The 16,273-nt window shown below is 42.5% G+C and overlaps 2 protein-coding genes across 6 annotated transcripts; both read right to left on the bottom strand.

Annotated features, from left to right (window-relative positions):
* Window positions 1-258: 258 nt before the first annotated feature.
* On the bottom strand, window positions 259-3,751 carry LOC103996873 (uncharacterized). 3 transcript variants are annotated; one of them, XM_018818369.2, is made up of 6 exons: window positions 3,561-3,751; window positions 2,534-2,670; window positions 2,354-2,449; window positions 2,167-2,265; window positions 782-862; window positions 259-668 (listed from the first exon to the last, which is right to left on the bottom strand). In XM_018818369.2, the coding sequence occupies exons 2-6, from the start codon at window positions 2,555-2,557 to the stop codon at window positions 657-659; spliced, it is 312 nt and encodes a 103-aa protein (XP_018673914.1). In that variant the 5' UTR covers window positions 2,558-2,670; window positions 3,561-3,751; the 3' UTR covers window positions 259-656. The 3 variants fall into 3 exon arrangements, with proteins under 3 accessions (XP_018673914.1, XP_009416191.1, XP_009416192.1); XM_009417916.3 differs by having other exon boundaries at window positions 782-842; XM_009417917.3 differs by having other exon boundaries at window positions 259-665; window positions 782-842.
* A 3,793-nt stretch (window positions 3,752-7,544) lies between these two features.
* LOC103996872 (auxin transporter-like protein 2) lies at window positions 7,545-12,096 on the bottom strand. Of its 3 annotated transcripts, none has more exons than XM_009417912.3 (9): window positions 11,625-12,096; window positions 11,324-11,453; window positions 10,806-11,047; window positions 10,481-10,666; window positions 10,258-10,370; window positions 9,982-10,165; window positions 9,690-9,787; window positions 8,313-8,778; window positions 7,545-8,132 (listed from the first exon to the last, which is right to left on the bottom strand). In XM_009417912.3, exons 3-9 carry the CDS (start codon window positions 10,995-10,997, stop codon window positions 7,896-7,898), a joined length of 1,476 nt encoding a protein of 491 aa, XP_009416187.2. In that variant the 5' UTR covers window positions 10,998-11,047; window positions 11,324-11,453; window positions 11,625-12,096; the 3' UTR covers window positions 7,545-7,895. The 3 variants fall into 3 exon arrangements, with proteins under 3 accessions (XP_009416187.2, XP_009416189.2, XP_009416188.2); XM_009417914.3 differs by having other exon boundaries at window positions 11,324-11,383; XM_009417913.3 differs by lacking the exon at window positions 11,324-11,453.
* Between the last annotated feature and the right edge of the window lie 4,177 nt (window positions 12,097-16,273).

The following is a 16,273-nucleotide window of genomic DNA, read 5'->3' as shown; positions in this document are numbered from 1 at the left end:
TAAACACATGGTTAATAGAGTGCGAGACAATAATTTTAATATAAGAAAGAGATATTCATGTCATAGCACAAATACGCTATTTAAGAACTTCAAAAGAATATATGTAAAAAGTTTTTTCTAAAGCATATTCTATTACTTTGCATCAGAAGACAAGATTGAACAAATTAGATTTAGTGAACTATGATAGAGTTATGTACAAAGCTGTTTTATTCCTGAATTCTTCGTCAATCATCAGATAAGACACCAGAGAAGACAAGATTGAGATGGCAGATGTTTCTTAAATCTTAGCGACGCTGGATTGTAATTGATGCATACACAAAGTAGCATGGAATATCTAACTAAACAAGCAAATTACATGCAGGTAAAATGTTCGAGCGATTCATGTACAAGAGGGATTCACATCACAGAATGCCAGTGTTGAACTCCGATATGCCTCTCTTGTGGTTATTCTTCGTCTTCATCTTCACTTATCCAACCGTAACATGGAAGCCTTCGTGGTCTTAGACTAATAAACTGATTTGACAGATTTTGATGACAACCTGAGCTCGATGCAGACAGTGGCTCGACCTCTCTTGCAGTCAAATTTGGCTGGCCGCCACCATTCACCTTGTGCTCCAGGCCCTGGTTCGGGTCTGTACTTGAAATGTCCTTCCAATTTACAGGTTCTTCTAGGGTGCAGCAAGCAAAGGGAACATGGTCAAGTGTGAAAAATACTAGAACATTAAGATCTAAAACAAAACTAACCACACATCTAGTGAAGAATTAGCAAGGTCTGCCTCACCAGCCTGAGCAACGTTGCTGGAAACTCTCGAGGCCGTAGCTTCTTCCCTGGTTCTTCCCTCCTGAAGCAGGCATTATGGATCTTTGCAGTGAAGAATACATTTAAAATGAAATAGGATATTGAATCAGAAGAATTCTGAATATTATGGCATGTTAAATTAGAATATGTTGGAACAAACAGGAAATTGCATACTGGTGTAACCACTACATGTCTTCGTTAACCATAACATTAATAAACCACGAGGGAAGGTATTCGTTAAAGAAAAAAGAAAAGGCAAGAGCAGTTTGAACTTTGTACACACAACCAATCTAGCATAATGCATTACTTTGAAGACTAACTCAAAGAAAAAGTAGATCGGAATACTGTTTAGCTAACCTTGATCAGAACCAACCAGAACATTAAGCCACCTTTACAGCCATTGACATACAATGGCCCCGTCCGTGCTCTCACAGGACCATAATTTCACAAACAAGTAAGATTTTAGTGGCTTGAGATTTTTACATCAAATATTTATGTTTTAGGCAATATCCATTGCATGAGTCCAATTACAGAAAAATAAATATTTTGTTTTAAAAGTTGGAAAAGAAAATTCTGTTGAACCTACCTTCAACTCTGTAATCTGGATGAGGGTTTTTTGCTCATAGCAATCAGAATTTTATGAGGATCTAGATCAAGCTATCTGCTAACACGCACACACATTCATGTATGTGATTGAAGTGAACCTAGTAAGACCATGAAGCTTTTTAAGTCATATAAATTCATTAGAGGGGCAAAAGTTCCAAAAAACAAAGTGAAACTGCTTCATTCAACTTATGGTGGACATGTCTAATCTCATTCTAACTATTTAAATGCTGCTTAACATTCAAAAGAAACTTTACAATGCTTTTCTTAAGAGTAAGCAAACTGGTCGTAAAGACTTCTTTGTCCAAAAGAGAACCAAATGTTGTCCAAGAACAATTAATGCTTTACATGTGAAGGTGGCATCAAAACCACAATAGAGACCAAAAAGATGGAAGGGGAAGATGGGTGGAAACACTTTAGTCTGAGAACATGTTAAAGAACCAAGACATGATATTAAGCAACTTAATTAAGGATCCTACAATTATAGTTACAATATTTGCTTTGATCTACCAAGGATTCCAGGATTCCAAATTAGAAGTATTCACTTTGGAATTTTGTGCAGCAGTTTAATCTATAAATGCAAATGATCACTTTATTTTTCATAAAATTGTGCATGTCCATTATATTTACCACTCAGTCACTATATTATGTTATTGCCTGGAAAAATAAGGTTGCATATAGATAGTGCACCAACTAGCACGACACAGAGCCAAACCCGAGACAAAAGAGAGATGCACAAAGATACCAGTTGTCCAAAGAAGTACCTCTCTTGCCTCTTGTTTTTGCTCTTCTAGGATGGTCTCGATAACCAGACTGTAACTACCTTCTTCAATAAGGTACCACGCAGCATTGTCATCATAAACCTACTAGTTTCCAAGCAGCTTCTAAGACACTTCAAAAGACTCAAAAAGAAAATGAGAATGAAAAGAAGAAAAGTGGAGGGGATCTTACTTTGAGAAGTTTATTGATCGTCGAGCAGATAGTTTCTTTAGAGAAACCATAAGGAAGCAATGCATCAAGGGCTGCGTCTATCCGCTTCAGCCCTACCTAAATCATTTAGATAAGAAGGTAATCTGGAGGAAAAGGAAAACCATATCTGGCAGTTGAACTGGTAGAAGGTGTGTGGTGTACCTTCTTCTGCCTTCTTGGAGCCATGTGCAACAACAGTTCTCAACCTCCCACGGCTGCCTTCTTCACCTCGTCTTCTCTTTCTAGTGGAATGGAACACAACCTGCCTCCTTCCCTCAAAACATTGATATGAAGGTCCTCTGGCATAGCCACGAAGAACTAAGATTAGGGATTCAGGTCATCTCAAGTTTGACAGAGCAATCCACCCAGTATCCAAAAGTAGAGTCACACCAAATACACAACAGCGTCTGATAGTTATCAATCATCTAGTTGCAGTATACCAAGTTGCTCCAAGGACAGGAATTAGTAGGAAGCATAGAAACACATTATGCTGTTACTTCCACCACAATAAAACTTCCAATCCTATGCATTTATTGCACAAACTACAGGGCACACCGCTCTGCATCTCATAACGCACTAGAGATCAGTTCAACAATATGATAAGTTGCAGGAGAAACAACAGTTGCATAATCTAGAGATTCTAGACACAGAGGTACCAAATTCAAAGAACAACACGGACAAACAATCTTCAAGATTCAATACATTAGGGACGAGATATATACGTATGATTCAATCAACTTGATACGAGTAGCGATTTGAAATGCTATAAGATTCCCGAAGTAGCTATGTTCTACTGTCTCCTGCAAAAATCTCCAAACGGGTTACAGTGAGACATTCTTAACAAAGGATGAACTTTCAGACAAGATTCATCAAAAGAGTCCTTCAAGTCTCAACCGAACTAATTCATTACAAAAAGAGAGAAACCTAGAGAAATAAGGAGGATAGAAACGAAGGGATAGGGCTAGGGGGAGGTGGTCCCGCGAAAGAAGAGGACGGCGGTGAGAGAGTGGTGATCCGGTGGCTGTTCTTACTCCGGCGAGTTACCCCAACCGGACGGCGAATATATTTCACCAAAGTTGCTACTGCACACACGACGTACTATATCGAACGGGTGAAGTGATCGACCGTCTCAAGCAGAATGAGAAGTCCGATGAGATCGGAAACGAAAAAGTTGGAAGACTTGTGGTACCTGAGAAAGCAGCGTCGTGTTGGCAGCAGAAAGACCGGCTAGGCGGAGGACGAGTGGAGGGGGCCAGCAAAACCCATAAGAGATCGCTAGGGTTTTAAAGGAGTGGTTTCTTACTTTGGAGAGGGAGCGGCGTTTGGGGATTGGGATGGGGCGGAGGAATGGCCAATGCGCGGTCGATCGGGTAAACACGAAAGAGCGAGCATGGAGGCCGACGGAGATAACAAAATAGAGAAGACAAAAAAAAAATGGGAAAATAAATAATAAAAGGATAAATTCTCTAAAAAAAAAATGGTGGGAAGACAAATAAATTCTCAGTATTTTTTTTATTTTCTAAAATATGATATTACTCTTTTATTCTATTGTGATGGTTTTCGCTCAATCGTATTCACTCAACTACTGTCTTGTACTCTTTAACGCTAATTGATGTCTGGCAACTTGTTCTAGCACAAAGTGAAGATATCATTTCCGCCATAATCATTATGGATGGACAAGTTTTGTAAATCAGAGGTGATGTGATAGATGCGCTAGAGTCCACAATTCAATTTTAATGACCAATAGTAACTTTGTCACATAGTTAGACTCTTTGTTGATTTATGTGATCAGGACGCTAAGGTTCAGGATAATTGAAATAGTCACCTTGATGGTTGTAATTGAAATACTGAAAAAGGGAGGTTTGTTTGGAGCCCACAAGTATAGACATACTGGCCGTGATAGATGATCCTGACAACTTGTCATCACGCTTGAGACATATCTCATAATCAGTCAACTTCTCATAGAGTTCTTCAAATGACACTAGTGAATCACGTGCGCGTATTGCTGCTGTCAATTCCTTGTACTCATCTCCTATGTCGTTGAAGATCTGGACCTGTTATGTAGATAATCAATAATCAGCAACAGTACTTTCCTCTTGTTTTATCATCATGAGACTGGACAGGAGACTAAACATACGAATGCGGGAACGATTGGCTATGGTGGTTTACAACTTGCACCAAGCTTTAGTAGTAATATCACATGAAGAAATGAGTAGGGCGAGGGATTCAACGACCGAGGCTTGAATAGCTTGAAGGATGAGACGATCCTGACGTAACCATAATGAATAGTTTGAAGGATGAGACGATCCTGGTGTAACCATAATTTGTGGTCCGGATTTGGTATTAGACTGGATGCGCATGAAATGTTGAGTATCGCTGGTGAACAACGAAGAAAGCCATCGACATAACCTAGAAGATTATAGCCAAATAGTAGATTAGAGAATTGAGCACATAAGGATGCGTAGTTACCACATTTGGATAATTTGAAGGGGATTGGATAATTTGAAGGGGATGAGGGTTACTGCATTTATGGAGATAAGACCTGTATGTGGAAAAGTAATGTGGTTCCCTGCACCAATATATTGGAACAACTAGAAGTCTGCAACGATGATAATGATCAGGGAGGAAGAGGTGTTGGTAGCAAATGGGTTGTGGGTTATAGTGGCAAATGGGTTGTGGGTTGTTGATCAATATTGGCAATGATCAATATTGTGTAAAGTTGCATATCTCTGTGCAACAGTTCTACAGTTGGAACTTGGAAATGGTTCTGGATGCTGCTTATCGAGACGAAAAAGGTGGAGCAGGGGACAACAGCTTGGGAGAAAAGCATATCACTACTGCTGCAGCTGTTGCGACAAAGAGGACTGCTACAACAAGGACGGTGAGAACGGCACTTCTCGCTCGAGTGAGATGAGAAAATGAGGAGGAGAGGTCGTTGGCCGGAGAGCAGTTGCGAGGCTGTGTCGACTCTGCTTCTACAGGAAGAGTCAGAGAAAGGGCGACAGTAAAGAATGCCGCCGGCGTAGGGAGGAGAAGATGTCGTTGTTGCTGCCGCCTTTCGCCGACGGGAGCAACGACGGAAGGGGGAGCGACTATAGGAGAAGTGGCCTTTATGGCAAAAGCTCTAATACCATAATAAAAATAAAATAGAAAGAAAAAGATTACATTGATTGAAACAATACACAATACTCCATATTTATAAAGGAATTTTGAGGACGATTTTCGATTTACAATATCTCATCATATAGTTAGGAAGATCTTAGGTTGTTGAGGTTGTTATCACGAAAGATCTTGACTATTATCAACTGGTAGCCAAACGCTCGCGATAAAGATTTAAATCATCTCATCTCCGATAAGTATCTTACCATCCACCCCCTCACCTCCCTCATCTCCCACCCATTCAAGCCCCTGGACCTCCTCTATAATGACATCCCCCTCTTCATAGAGATGCACAATAACAAACTTGGTACTTTTGAGGCCACAAACATTCTCATCGAAAGTAGAGAATTGTGCAATGGGATCGATTGAGGTGAGCTAGAGCAATGGTTAAGAGAGGTAGCAATATTGTCACACGCATCGTATGGCAAATGTGCCATAAGTTTCATATCACAACGAGACCTCTCTCTCGCTAACTTGTTGCCTTCGCCTCATCATCCATGCCTTCATATGGGGGGAGGGTCTCGAGGTCTCATAGGTTATAGTCTTGAGAGATTGCAAAACGGAGTAAAGGTCGATAAAGCGACAACATCATCATGAGGTGATTCCTGAAAGTTCGATGAGACGGATGGGTAATACCATTTTTTAAAAAATAAAAAAATACTTCATGTGAATAAAACTAAAAAAATTGCTCTACAAGAAAAAATAATAAAAACTTAGAGTTTTTTTTTTTCAAATTTGCCCATAATAAAAATGGTTCACATCATTTTTGTGATGTTCTTTTTGTTTGGTCGAGATGACTCTCAAAGGTTATGGTTGTATATTTGACCAACTTGATCACATGTCTGAATATATATTGAAGTATAGAAAAAGACGTGATTTGCATATGTGAGATATTACGCTCTCTCTGAAATAGCAAATCTAAAATCAAATTAAATTAAGTTGACAAAGTCAAGCATATGCAATGAACGAATGAGACACTAAAGATGACATCTGTCATTATACTATACTATTCAGATATAAAACTACATGTTTGTAATTAAGAACCAAGATCTTAAAGTTAATTAGTGATCTAACTTGTACATCCGATACATATAATAAATGTTGATTAATAGATTTATACTGATTGCAACCTCCAATTAATATTCTAAAATATATTTTACAAAAACCGTACTTAAATTTTGATTTTTTTTGTTTTTACCCATATTTAAGGTTTACATTCGTTATATATATATATATATATATATATATATATATATATATATATATATATATATATATATATATATATATATATATATATATATATGTCGTTGAGATACTTCGAAATATTTCATACGTCATTGATAGACTTTAAAATGTTTCATTTGTTATTGATATATTTCGAAACATTTTATACCTCATTGATAAGCTTATATATGTTTCATATGTCATTGATATACTTCAAAACATTTTATATGTCATTGATATGCTCCACTTATTCTTTATTTCATTTGTTATGAACCAAATATGTTTTGAATGAAATGACGTTTATGATTCTATATCTAATGAAATGATATTTATGAATTCTTATATCTCTACCTTGTATTTTGATATCAAGTTTGTTTAAAAATAACCTTTTTTGTCATAGATATATTTATCACTTGTTAAACTTTTTTAGCTTATTTAATTATTATATAAATCTTTCAAATTAGCTTGTTTAATTATTATATAAATCTCTTACTGAGGTCGAGACAGTAGAAAGCTATTCAGAATTTGGGTAAATTTTATTGGTTGATATATTATGATCGTTGTATAAGTATATTTTGTATGTAATGAAATTTATTGACGGATTTGAACCGATATATTGTATAAAAGAATTATTGAAATTCTGATTATATAAATTATTAAGTTTATGAATTTATAAAACCCCGAACGAAGAGAGAGAGAGAAAGTTGGACACGTGAGTTGTGGGACGGAGTAGGCGGATGACAGATACAAACTGTGAGACCATGGAGAATCCAATCGAGAGAGAGAAAGTTGCCATCGTTATCCTTCGACATGCTTAAACCAACGAAGAATGCTCATGTGGTAGGACTCAGGGCCATGTGCTTGACGGTGCACAAAAAGCTATCATCTGTGCTCATGTGCAGGCCAAGCTCTGTACCAAAGTCACTATGTGGGCAACTCTGTTCTTTGAACCACAACATGGTAGCAGCCATGTCGTATACCACCCAACGTCAGTAACATCATAAAGCATCCAACACTAATGGGGGAGGCAGGAGATTCCACCGTCGGAGCCTACCCCTCTTTGCAACTTACAGGCGACAAATAGAAGCAGACAAACCGAAGATTAATAGGAGGAAGAAGGGGAGGAGTCCATGGGCGATCAGTGATGCTGCTGCTGCAGCGTTTGAGGAGCAGGGGCGGGCGGTGGCTGCGGCTTGGGGCACTGGTAGCACTTGGCGAAGAGGCCGAAGGTGTCCACCTGCCTCACGAAGTTGGTCATGCTCGCCCATCCGCCGAGCCCGAAGCCGACCACCAGCACCCACCCCACCACGAAGGCGTTCACCGCGTACATCGCCGTCCAGCTGGGCAGGAAGAAGGGAGGCTTCTCTGCAGCATTCTGCAACAACAGCAAAGATGAGAATGGGAACTCTCTACGGTCGTCGGACGACACAAGTCTCCCGCACTACACCATCTCTGTTAGGAGCTGCAGCTACAGCCGTTTCGTGGGGTGGGAGACATTGTATAATAGTTCATCAATCAAATCCAAACTACAGGGGGGGTGTAATAGCGAGCTTACCTGCCGCGCGGATGGCGTTCGGTAGGTGAGCATGTGAGCCATGGCGGGGATGATGTAGACGGTGAAGCTGACGAGGAGCGCCCCGACCGCGGAGTTGATGGGGCCGAAGAAGGGGAAGATGATGGCCAGGAACCAGATGGGGATGACCACCGGGAGACGAGCGAGGGCGCGGAGGCAGATGCTCTTGGCGTCATGCATCCCGATCACCTTCTCCCACACGAAATAGAGCGGGGTGCTGGCGAAGCCGAAGGTGATGAACTGGTGGATCAACATGAGGATCACCGCCGCGTCCCTCCACCCCGACTTGGGCAACAGCGCGAAGGCGTTGGAGTGGGTAAGGAGCTGGTCCCCGAAGGCCCAGTACACGGCGGCCGCCGACGGCAGCGTCAGCGTGAACACGTACACCGTAGCCAGCAGGTAGATGTTCTTGAACTTCTGCGGCTTCCACATGGCATGCATGATCTCCCTGCAGATGATGTCAGTAACCACAAACCCATGAGCAAGTCGATCCAGAGGTGGCCATTCGAGGCAAAGAAAGATTCAAAGCTTCTACTCAGAACATGGCGTCAGAGCACATGCAAGTGTTCAGCTGCTAATGATCACCACGTTCAGCAGAATCGTTTGAGACCTCGCTAAACCCAAAGGAGCCGACGCAGGGTTTTTCTAATATTTTTCATTGAATGCCTCGATTCTTCGGTAGGCGAGGATGACAGAAGAAGCAGAAGATCACATGGAATAGATATCAGATCGAATCCCTCTGTGGGGTACTCTCTTCTCCCATTCAGCAAAACAACAAAACCTCATTTTTATGATGACTTCCATGATTGCTACCCCTTTAGCCCGTGGTCTTTCGATCACCACTAAGAGATTCTTTTGGTTTTCTAGTGTCTGAAACAAAAAGGTTCTTTATTGGCTGCCATGAGTTCGTCTTCATTGGTGAGCTTGGTGAGAAAAGGCATTGGCCCTGCATGGCAGGGCAATGGAACATGGTCCGGGTCGATTCCAATCAGGAGGAGAAGCGAAAAAGAAGAAGTGGCGACAAGAAAGAATGGGGAATGATTTCCATGTCCGGACCGTCAACCCCACCACCCAGCAAAAGCTGACGAGAGAAGGGGCGGGCCCTGCAGGAGGCGACGGCAGAAACCTCTGTTTCAGGCTCGAAGGGAAAGAAAAGAAGCCACCCGGTGAAAAGCTGATAACATCGAAGGTAGGAATTAGAAATGGCAGAGAGAGAGAGAGAGAGAGAGAGAGAGAGAGAGAGAGAGAGAGATGACTTAAGATTGGTGCTTGCTTTTCCTTTAAAAGGCTTCAGCCAAGGGAAAGTTTGTGTAGGCTTAATTAAACCTCCTAAGAGTCCGAGATATGATGAGCACTCACACGGTGACGGCGTGGCCGCCGAAAGTGTAGAGTATGTTGGTGGCGCCGGTGAAGTACAGCACTAGCTTCGTTGGGCCCGAGTGCGTCACCCCTTCCACCTGCATCATCCATCCAAAAGAGACCGTCATTGTCATCATTCCTTCTCCCTCCCGCAGCGGCAAAAGTAAATGATTTGAGAGACGAACTAAATGGGGACAAATTACAGCAATCTAGTAACAGACCAACCACATTCGTGCGAGATGAGTTCATCTACTAAGCTACAACAACTAGTGCTGCTGCTGATTCATGGTACCTGGCCGTGGACGACGGCGGCGATGGTGAGGTACCAGGCGGTGTAGGTGGTCATGCCGAGGCCGAGGAAGGACCATATCCTGTAGTTGTGGAAGGAGGGTATGAACACTGTCGTCGCGCAACAGGCGCCAAAGATGTACGTCCATGTCCTCTTATCCAGCCGGTCGTTGATGTAGTATATGTTGCTGCTCCACCGCCGAATCAAAGAAGCAAAATTTACATCAGATCACAGAACGAAGGAGAGAGATGGAGAGAGGGAGGAACGAAGGGATAGTACCTGGCACAGGCGATGAGCTGGATGACGGAGCCGAAGAGGAGGAAGGTACAGTTGAAGGCGAGGCCGGCGGCTTTCCAGTATGGCCCCAGCAGCCCATCCAGCACTTCGAACCACTGCACAAACAGTGGTACCTTTTAGAGGGGAAAGCAGGGGAGAAGAAAGAAGGAAAGTTGTGGACCATGGAGATCAGCGGAAGGAGAAGAAACGAAGCGGAGGGAGGAACCTGGATGACGTGATTCTTGAAGTTCACGTTCTCCTTCTCCTTCCGACTGCGGAACTCGATGTAGAGGACGCTGATTAGATACGCCGTCCAGCTGCCCATGAACCCATAGAACAGCTGCAGGATTACCCCCGACAGCATTCCCAGCTGCGAGAACGAGTATGGCAGCGTCAGCAGAACCTGGGCCACCTGCCGTGCATTTGCATTCCGCAGACAACTCGATTAGAATGTCAGAGACTAGAAATCGTTTAGATGAAAACGAAAAAGAGACGATCTTGGGGCTGGCGGACGATCGACATGTATGTTGGAGATAGGAGACGGAAAGTACTTGATTGGAAGCGCAGCTGAACCAGGCGTCCCAAGCGGAGCCGCCATGCCAGAGGAGGTTCTTCATGCTGAATCCATGGGCCGTCTCTTCGTCCTCCTCTCCCTTGCCGTCGACGTCCTGCTCCAGCTCATCCTTTAAGGTGCTACTACTGCGCGACACGATGGCTTCCTCCGCTTGCTTCTGCGGCAACATCTTCTCCCTCTGCTCTCCCAGCTTTCTTCTTCCGTCTCTTTTATCCGAAGCTGGATCCGTACAGGTTCAAGATGGGGAGAAAAAGGAGCAACGGGGCAAATCACTGTCAGAAATCCATACGGGACGGATCACAGCAAATAGAAAGGAGGAGAGCAGAAAAGAAGACCCAATTCCCGGGCGTAAAGCAGTGGATCTCATACAGATCACGTTTATCCAAGAAAGAAGACCTCAACGATTACACGAACAACCAAAAAATGAGAGAAAACAAAAAGAAAATCCCCGAGAATCAAATCTGTAAGCAAGAGCAAGCAATCCGGTCTCCTTACCACAGAAAGGTTGCTAGTGAGTGAACGAATCAAACTCCCAGCACCGTATCTTGTCCCGTCCTTTAAATAAGTTGATAGAGACCGTGCGAGGGGAAGTAAAGCAAGAACGAGCATCAACTCTTATCTTTAGCTTTCAGTTGAAAGTTAGACACAAGGGAGATGACATCAAACAGTTGTCATCACTTGCTTTCAATATCAGCAAACGGATGACACTAACACAATCATAATGGCAAGCAGAAGTGTAAACAGAACAAGAGGAGATGAAAAGAAGGAAGGAAAGTGGAGATGAATGGAATCCTACCTTGGCACTTTATTTGCAGTGGCAAGTCTAAGCGCCCTCCCGCTTTCTATCCTGTAGGGATCAGTCCCTCGCTCGAACAAAAGATACTCGAAAGAATCTTGGTGGAGAGGAATACGTGAAGATTAGGATGAAGGGAGATGATGGAGGGGAGGAGGAACAGCAGGAGCGTCTTAACTGCGCGCAGGACTTGCCCCCCCACTCTCTCTCTCTCTCTATGCCATGCGTTTCTCCGGGACGCAGCTCGGTTGGTCTGCTTTCTTCTTCCGCAGATCATTAATTAGGAACAGGCTCAGATCCATACACCATCCATTTTAAATGCCCCACATGAGATTACTGCTCTGGATTTGGGGTAAACAATTCCTCAGTCGCTGCTTACCGATACTGCCGAACTAGAAAAAGCACTCATCCGATGCTCACACAACTTGTGTGACGTTCCATGTGAAACGCTGCTGCAGAGAGACGCGCCGCCTAGCCTCATCACCACAATCTTCTCGTTTTACTCCTCCTCGTCGGCCTCAAACGAGCTGATGGATTTGGGAGGCAGCTGCAACGTGGAATGGTTCGGCCCACACTCCACCGTGAGCACGTGGCCCACGGCCTCCCTCCCCGCTTTTGGCGGAACAGATTAGATCTGCTAAGACACTGATCGGAGCGTTTAGGAGGAGATTAGGGGTAATGATGGTTTGCGAATCTTGTGCGCGGCATGAGAAGGTGGGGAGGTGGGGAGGGCCCCGGCCGCCACACCGGGGAATAGGAGGAGGACGGCGAGCGCCCTTTGGCGAGAGGGAGGGGGCGGAGACAAGTGGGTGGCGGTGATTCATTCGCTTGCGCACGCATGACGCGACGACGGGTGCGGCCGGTACGAACGCGCAGCTGTTTCGCCTCGGGGGTGGGTCCGACGGCCATTAATATGGGTGACGCCGCGGGGCCCAAATCATAGAGATTAAGATCACGGCAGCAGCAGCCGCCCTGTGAGATCCGATCTTAGTAGTTAATGACTTTAAAATGTAATAAAAATTCTCTAATGTCTCATAAGAAGGCGAATTCTTCAAAATGAAACTTCTATTTTTTATTTTTTTTTTCCGGAAAGTGTGCCCATTTTAAAATTTTTAACATTATTTTTTTCTTAATATTTTGAGTATTCCTAATCACTTACCTTCCTCTTTTTATCTTTTTTCTTTTTCTTATGTACCAGCCGATGAATGAATTGGTACAGTTGTAATATTTTTTTTATATTACATTAGTATTTTTTCAATAATATTTTTAAAATAATATAATGTAACATAAATATATTATAATATAAGTTTTATGATTATTTTATATTTTTAGTCATTTTAAAAATATTATAACGTAATGTAAAACATAGTAAATATAATGTTTTATAAAATTTATATTACAAAATTATTATATTTTTTTAATATATATATATATATATATATATTGCATAACATCTCGACTTTAGGAATTTCCCATAGAGCATCCATGATAGTGTAAAAAACTCGTTTTGCCTATGTCTTCGTAAGACTCCCTTGTTGTTGCTTGCGTCGGACCCATCGTCACCTGTGACGTAGATGTGATCACACACAGAAGTGGCTAGTGGCAGAGGCCTCGTCCTTACTGTTATGACTCGTGGCACGAGCATCCGTTGATCCGTCACCCTAACTCCCCTCTCCTTCCCATGCGATCACTAACTCCCTACATCCATGGACATATCCTTAACTTTGAGAAGGAGGTTTAAGAGCTTGTTTCTCGAACATAGCCTTCATGGTTAGTTTAAGACGGTAGAGGAAGGAGGTTGCAATCGATAGAGAGGAGAGTTTGGGTGGCGGGCCAATGATTGATAGCCCTAACTTTGAAAAAGAGGTTTAGAGCTCCTTCTTTACTCGTAAACTTCGTAACCAATTTAGAGTTGGGAGAAGGAGGTTACGATCGGTGCAAAGGGAAGGGGAGGCAATGGATCGACGATTACTTATGCTGTTGGTTGCCTCTATGTACAACCACGGTGCAGCGAGACTCTTCGGGGCAAAAGGAAACGGTCAGTAGAGCAGAGGCGACGATGGATCAGAGTAAAATGAGTTTTTTCAACAAGAAGCCTCTACGAAAATTTTTTAAAGTTAGAGTGCTCTATCAAAATTTCTAAAATATATAAATTTTTTAAAGAATTCGTCTCAATATTTTAATACTATATTATAATATTTTTAAATATTAGTAAAATACTGTACTCATAGAATTCGTACTCATAAAAAATCAAACGCAGAATCGATAAGTTATCGTTGGGAGTACGGAAGTGCGTGTCTCCTTGGGATACAAGACATGAGGAGTCCGAATTCAACGCAACGTAGCTCCCCAGTTCGATGGCCGCCGCCATCTTCGAGTTAAGCAAACTCATGTAACGTATAAATCACTATACCGGTCACATATCTCGAGGTAAGAGCAGTCTGATACATTGACTTGCACGCTCAAATAAGAACCTTCATAGCGAGGCGAGATTTAATCTTTCGTACACTCGAGGAAATATTTGGGTGTTTGCTTGAGTTTTACAGTGTGTTTAGCTTTCTAATCTTCAACTTCTCATTTCTTTAATTTCAGGCTGTAATTGAATCGAACAAGACTTCACTTCTTCTTCTTCTGCTTCTTAACGAATCGGATTCGTATATTGCCTTTAATCGAAGGCTTTTAATACACAGGGACATGTTTTAAATCTCTCTACATGTTTTCATCATCGTAGTCGCAATAATGTAGTCAGCAATTGGCATGGCTAGCCATAGCAATTGACGGCTGTAGAGGTCACCAATGGACAACATGCATGGGTTTCACTGGGACATGCAGATAAGAGACCAAGCTGGAATCTATATATCACTATTTGACATTGGCATATTTCAGTACTATCCGCATGATAGCGGTCGTCGATCACGATAATGCCAACAAAAGAGCTCTAGGTTAACACAACGTAATACCTCAGACCCGAATGGGATGATCACTTGCCCCCATACCGTAGAGTCATTTCGGAAAGCTCGGAACGACGCCGCACGACACGGGCCCGTACAGGTTGGTCGATGCTCGCTTGCAAGGTACAAGCCAACTGTTCGAGTCGGCAACCATTAACGGACCATGTATGATCGATCCTTGTTCGTAGGTATAAAAGTCAATCCCTTGACTAACGTCAAAAGGGGAGGACTTCGAGCACTCAACTTCAACTTACTCCATTCGGTACTAACTTAAACTTCGGAGGAATCGAGTCGAAAAATCCTCCTCTTGACTCGGCCAGTGTGTAGGAACTCGATGATGAAAAAGCAAGCAATCTGCCAAGAGAGAAGGCTAGCCTCAGGAGACGAGGCTCGAACCAAACCCAACCTAATGCTTATTTCTACTATCCAAGTATTTGCGTGGACAACTTTGCATATCCATGATTGAACCGAGCCTTGCTGACACCACGGCAATGGCGTATAGGTTCCCCAAACACTATTCCTCCACCTTCTTCCATCTCATTTGCTGTAGGATATTGACTGCAGTCTCTTGCTCCGACTGTGGGACGTTCCCAGATGTGGTGGTGGTCGAAATAGCCTCTCCTGCAAACACAAGACTGGATCGTAAACTGTGACCTATCTTGCAGTGCTCGTGAATTGGTGGCCGAGGACTTATGTAGCACTAAGACAACGTATGTAGCGAATGCTTTCAGGAGTTGAGATCAATTAGCCTAAATCAATCGATGCACAAGTGGCAGCATTCTTAAAGCATTAGAGTAAGTGATGTAGAGAGAGGAGAGAGATAGAGAGAGAAAATATAGGCTATTGTTGGATGCTTTTCTATTTATGGCTGTTGGATGCTTTTCTATTTATAGCTTTGAGCTCACTAATCGCACCCTCATGATTAGTGTAATGATTCAAAGATTAATTTTTATTTTAATTGATGTTGATGTGACAAATATATGCGATCGACTTTACGACGTTGATCGAGTTATCTTTTTAGTGTATGTGTCTCACCCTATCAAGTATTAAAGAATGCGAGATTCACTCGTCACTCAACTCATGATTGGTGCAATATTCTCAATATCAAGAATGAATCGAAGAACAATCGACTTTATGATGTTGGTGTCTACGTCTCACCCTATTGAATAGTCTTTTGGTGTTTATGTTATTTTTATTATTATTGATGTTGATGTGATAAATATACGCGATCGACTTTATGATGTTGGTGTCTCTGTCTTACCCTATCGAATAGTCTTTTTGATGTTTGTCTCACCCTATCAAATATTTTAAAGAATGAATGCAAGATTTAATCTGTACGCACAAACAAGAAAGCAAAATTCCCCATCAATTACATACAACAAATGAGACATTATAGAGTATATTTTGGATATCGCCGTATGGACACGACCCCCAACCATGTCAGTGCAAGCGCGAAACATCGGAAGAAAGATGTAGCGTCACCAAGGATTTGGGATGACTATCGTACTCCCCTTCGCATCGTCTAGGGTTGCACAAATCGGCATTGTTGCCCAAGGAGTCGACCGCTGTGCGAAGATCACGTACGGACGACCCTCAGACACCAAAATAAAAGCCTCTTACCAACATCTGGCAAGAGGGCAGAGGATTTTCCATATAGTTCCACTGACTTAATCTTTGGAGGGGTTTAAATTGAGATACCCT

The sequence above is a fragment of the Musa acuminata genome, chromosome BXJ1-9 (assembly GCF_036884655.1).
Source record: "Musa acuminata AAA Group cultivar baxijiao chromosome BXJ1-9, Cavendish_Baxijiao_AAA, whole genome shotgun sequence".
Taxonomy (NCBI): domain Eukaryota; kingdom Viridiplantae; phylum Streptophyta; class Magnoliopsida; order Zingiberales; family Musaceae; genus Musa; species Musa acuminata.
The sequence above is the reverse complement of the archived record's forward strand: the minus strand, read 5'-3'. Positions and strand labels throughout refer to the sequence as shown.

What these genes read in the sequence shown, in the direction of transcription:
- LOC103996873 (XM_009417916.3), bottom strand. Translation starts at nt 2,557, where the DNA reads ATGGCTCCAAGAAGGCAGAAGAAG. An exon ending in CGATCAATAAACTTCTCAAA is followed by an intron (nt 2,266 to 2,353) that starts GTAAGATCCCCT and finishes GGAAACTAGTAG; the next exon opens with GTTTATGATGACAATGCTGC. An exon ending in AAAAACAAGAGGCAAGAGAG is followed by an intron (nt 843 to 2,166) that starts GTACTTCTTTGG and finishes TGCCTGCTTCAG; the next exon opens with GAGGGAAGAACCAGGGAAGA.
- LOC103996872 (XM_009417912.3), bottom strand. Translation starts at nt 10,997, where the DNA reads ATGTTGCCGCAGAAGCAAGCGGAGGAAGCCATCGTGTCGCGCAGTAGT. An exon ending in TCAAGAATCACGTCATCCAG is followed by an intron (nt 10,371 to 10,480) that starts GTTCCTCCCTCC and finishes CTGTTTGTGCAG; the next exon opens with TGGTTCGAAGTGCTGGATGG. An exon ending in CAGCTCATCGCCTGTGCCAG is followed by an intron (nt 10,166 to 10,257) that starts GTACTATCCCTT and finishes GCGGTGGAGCAG; the next exon opens with CAACATATACTACATCAACG.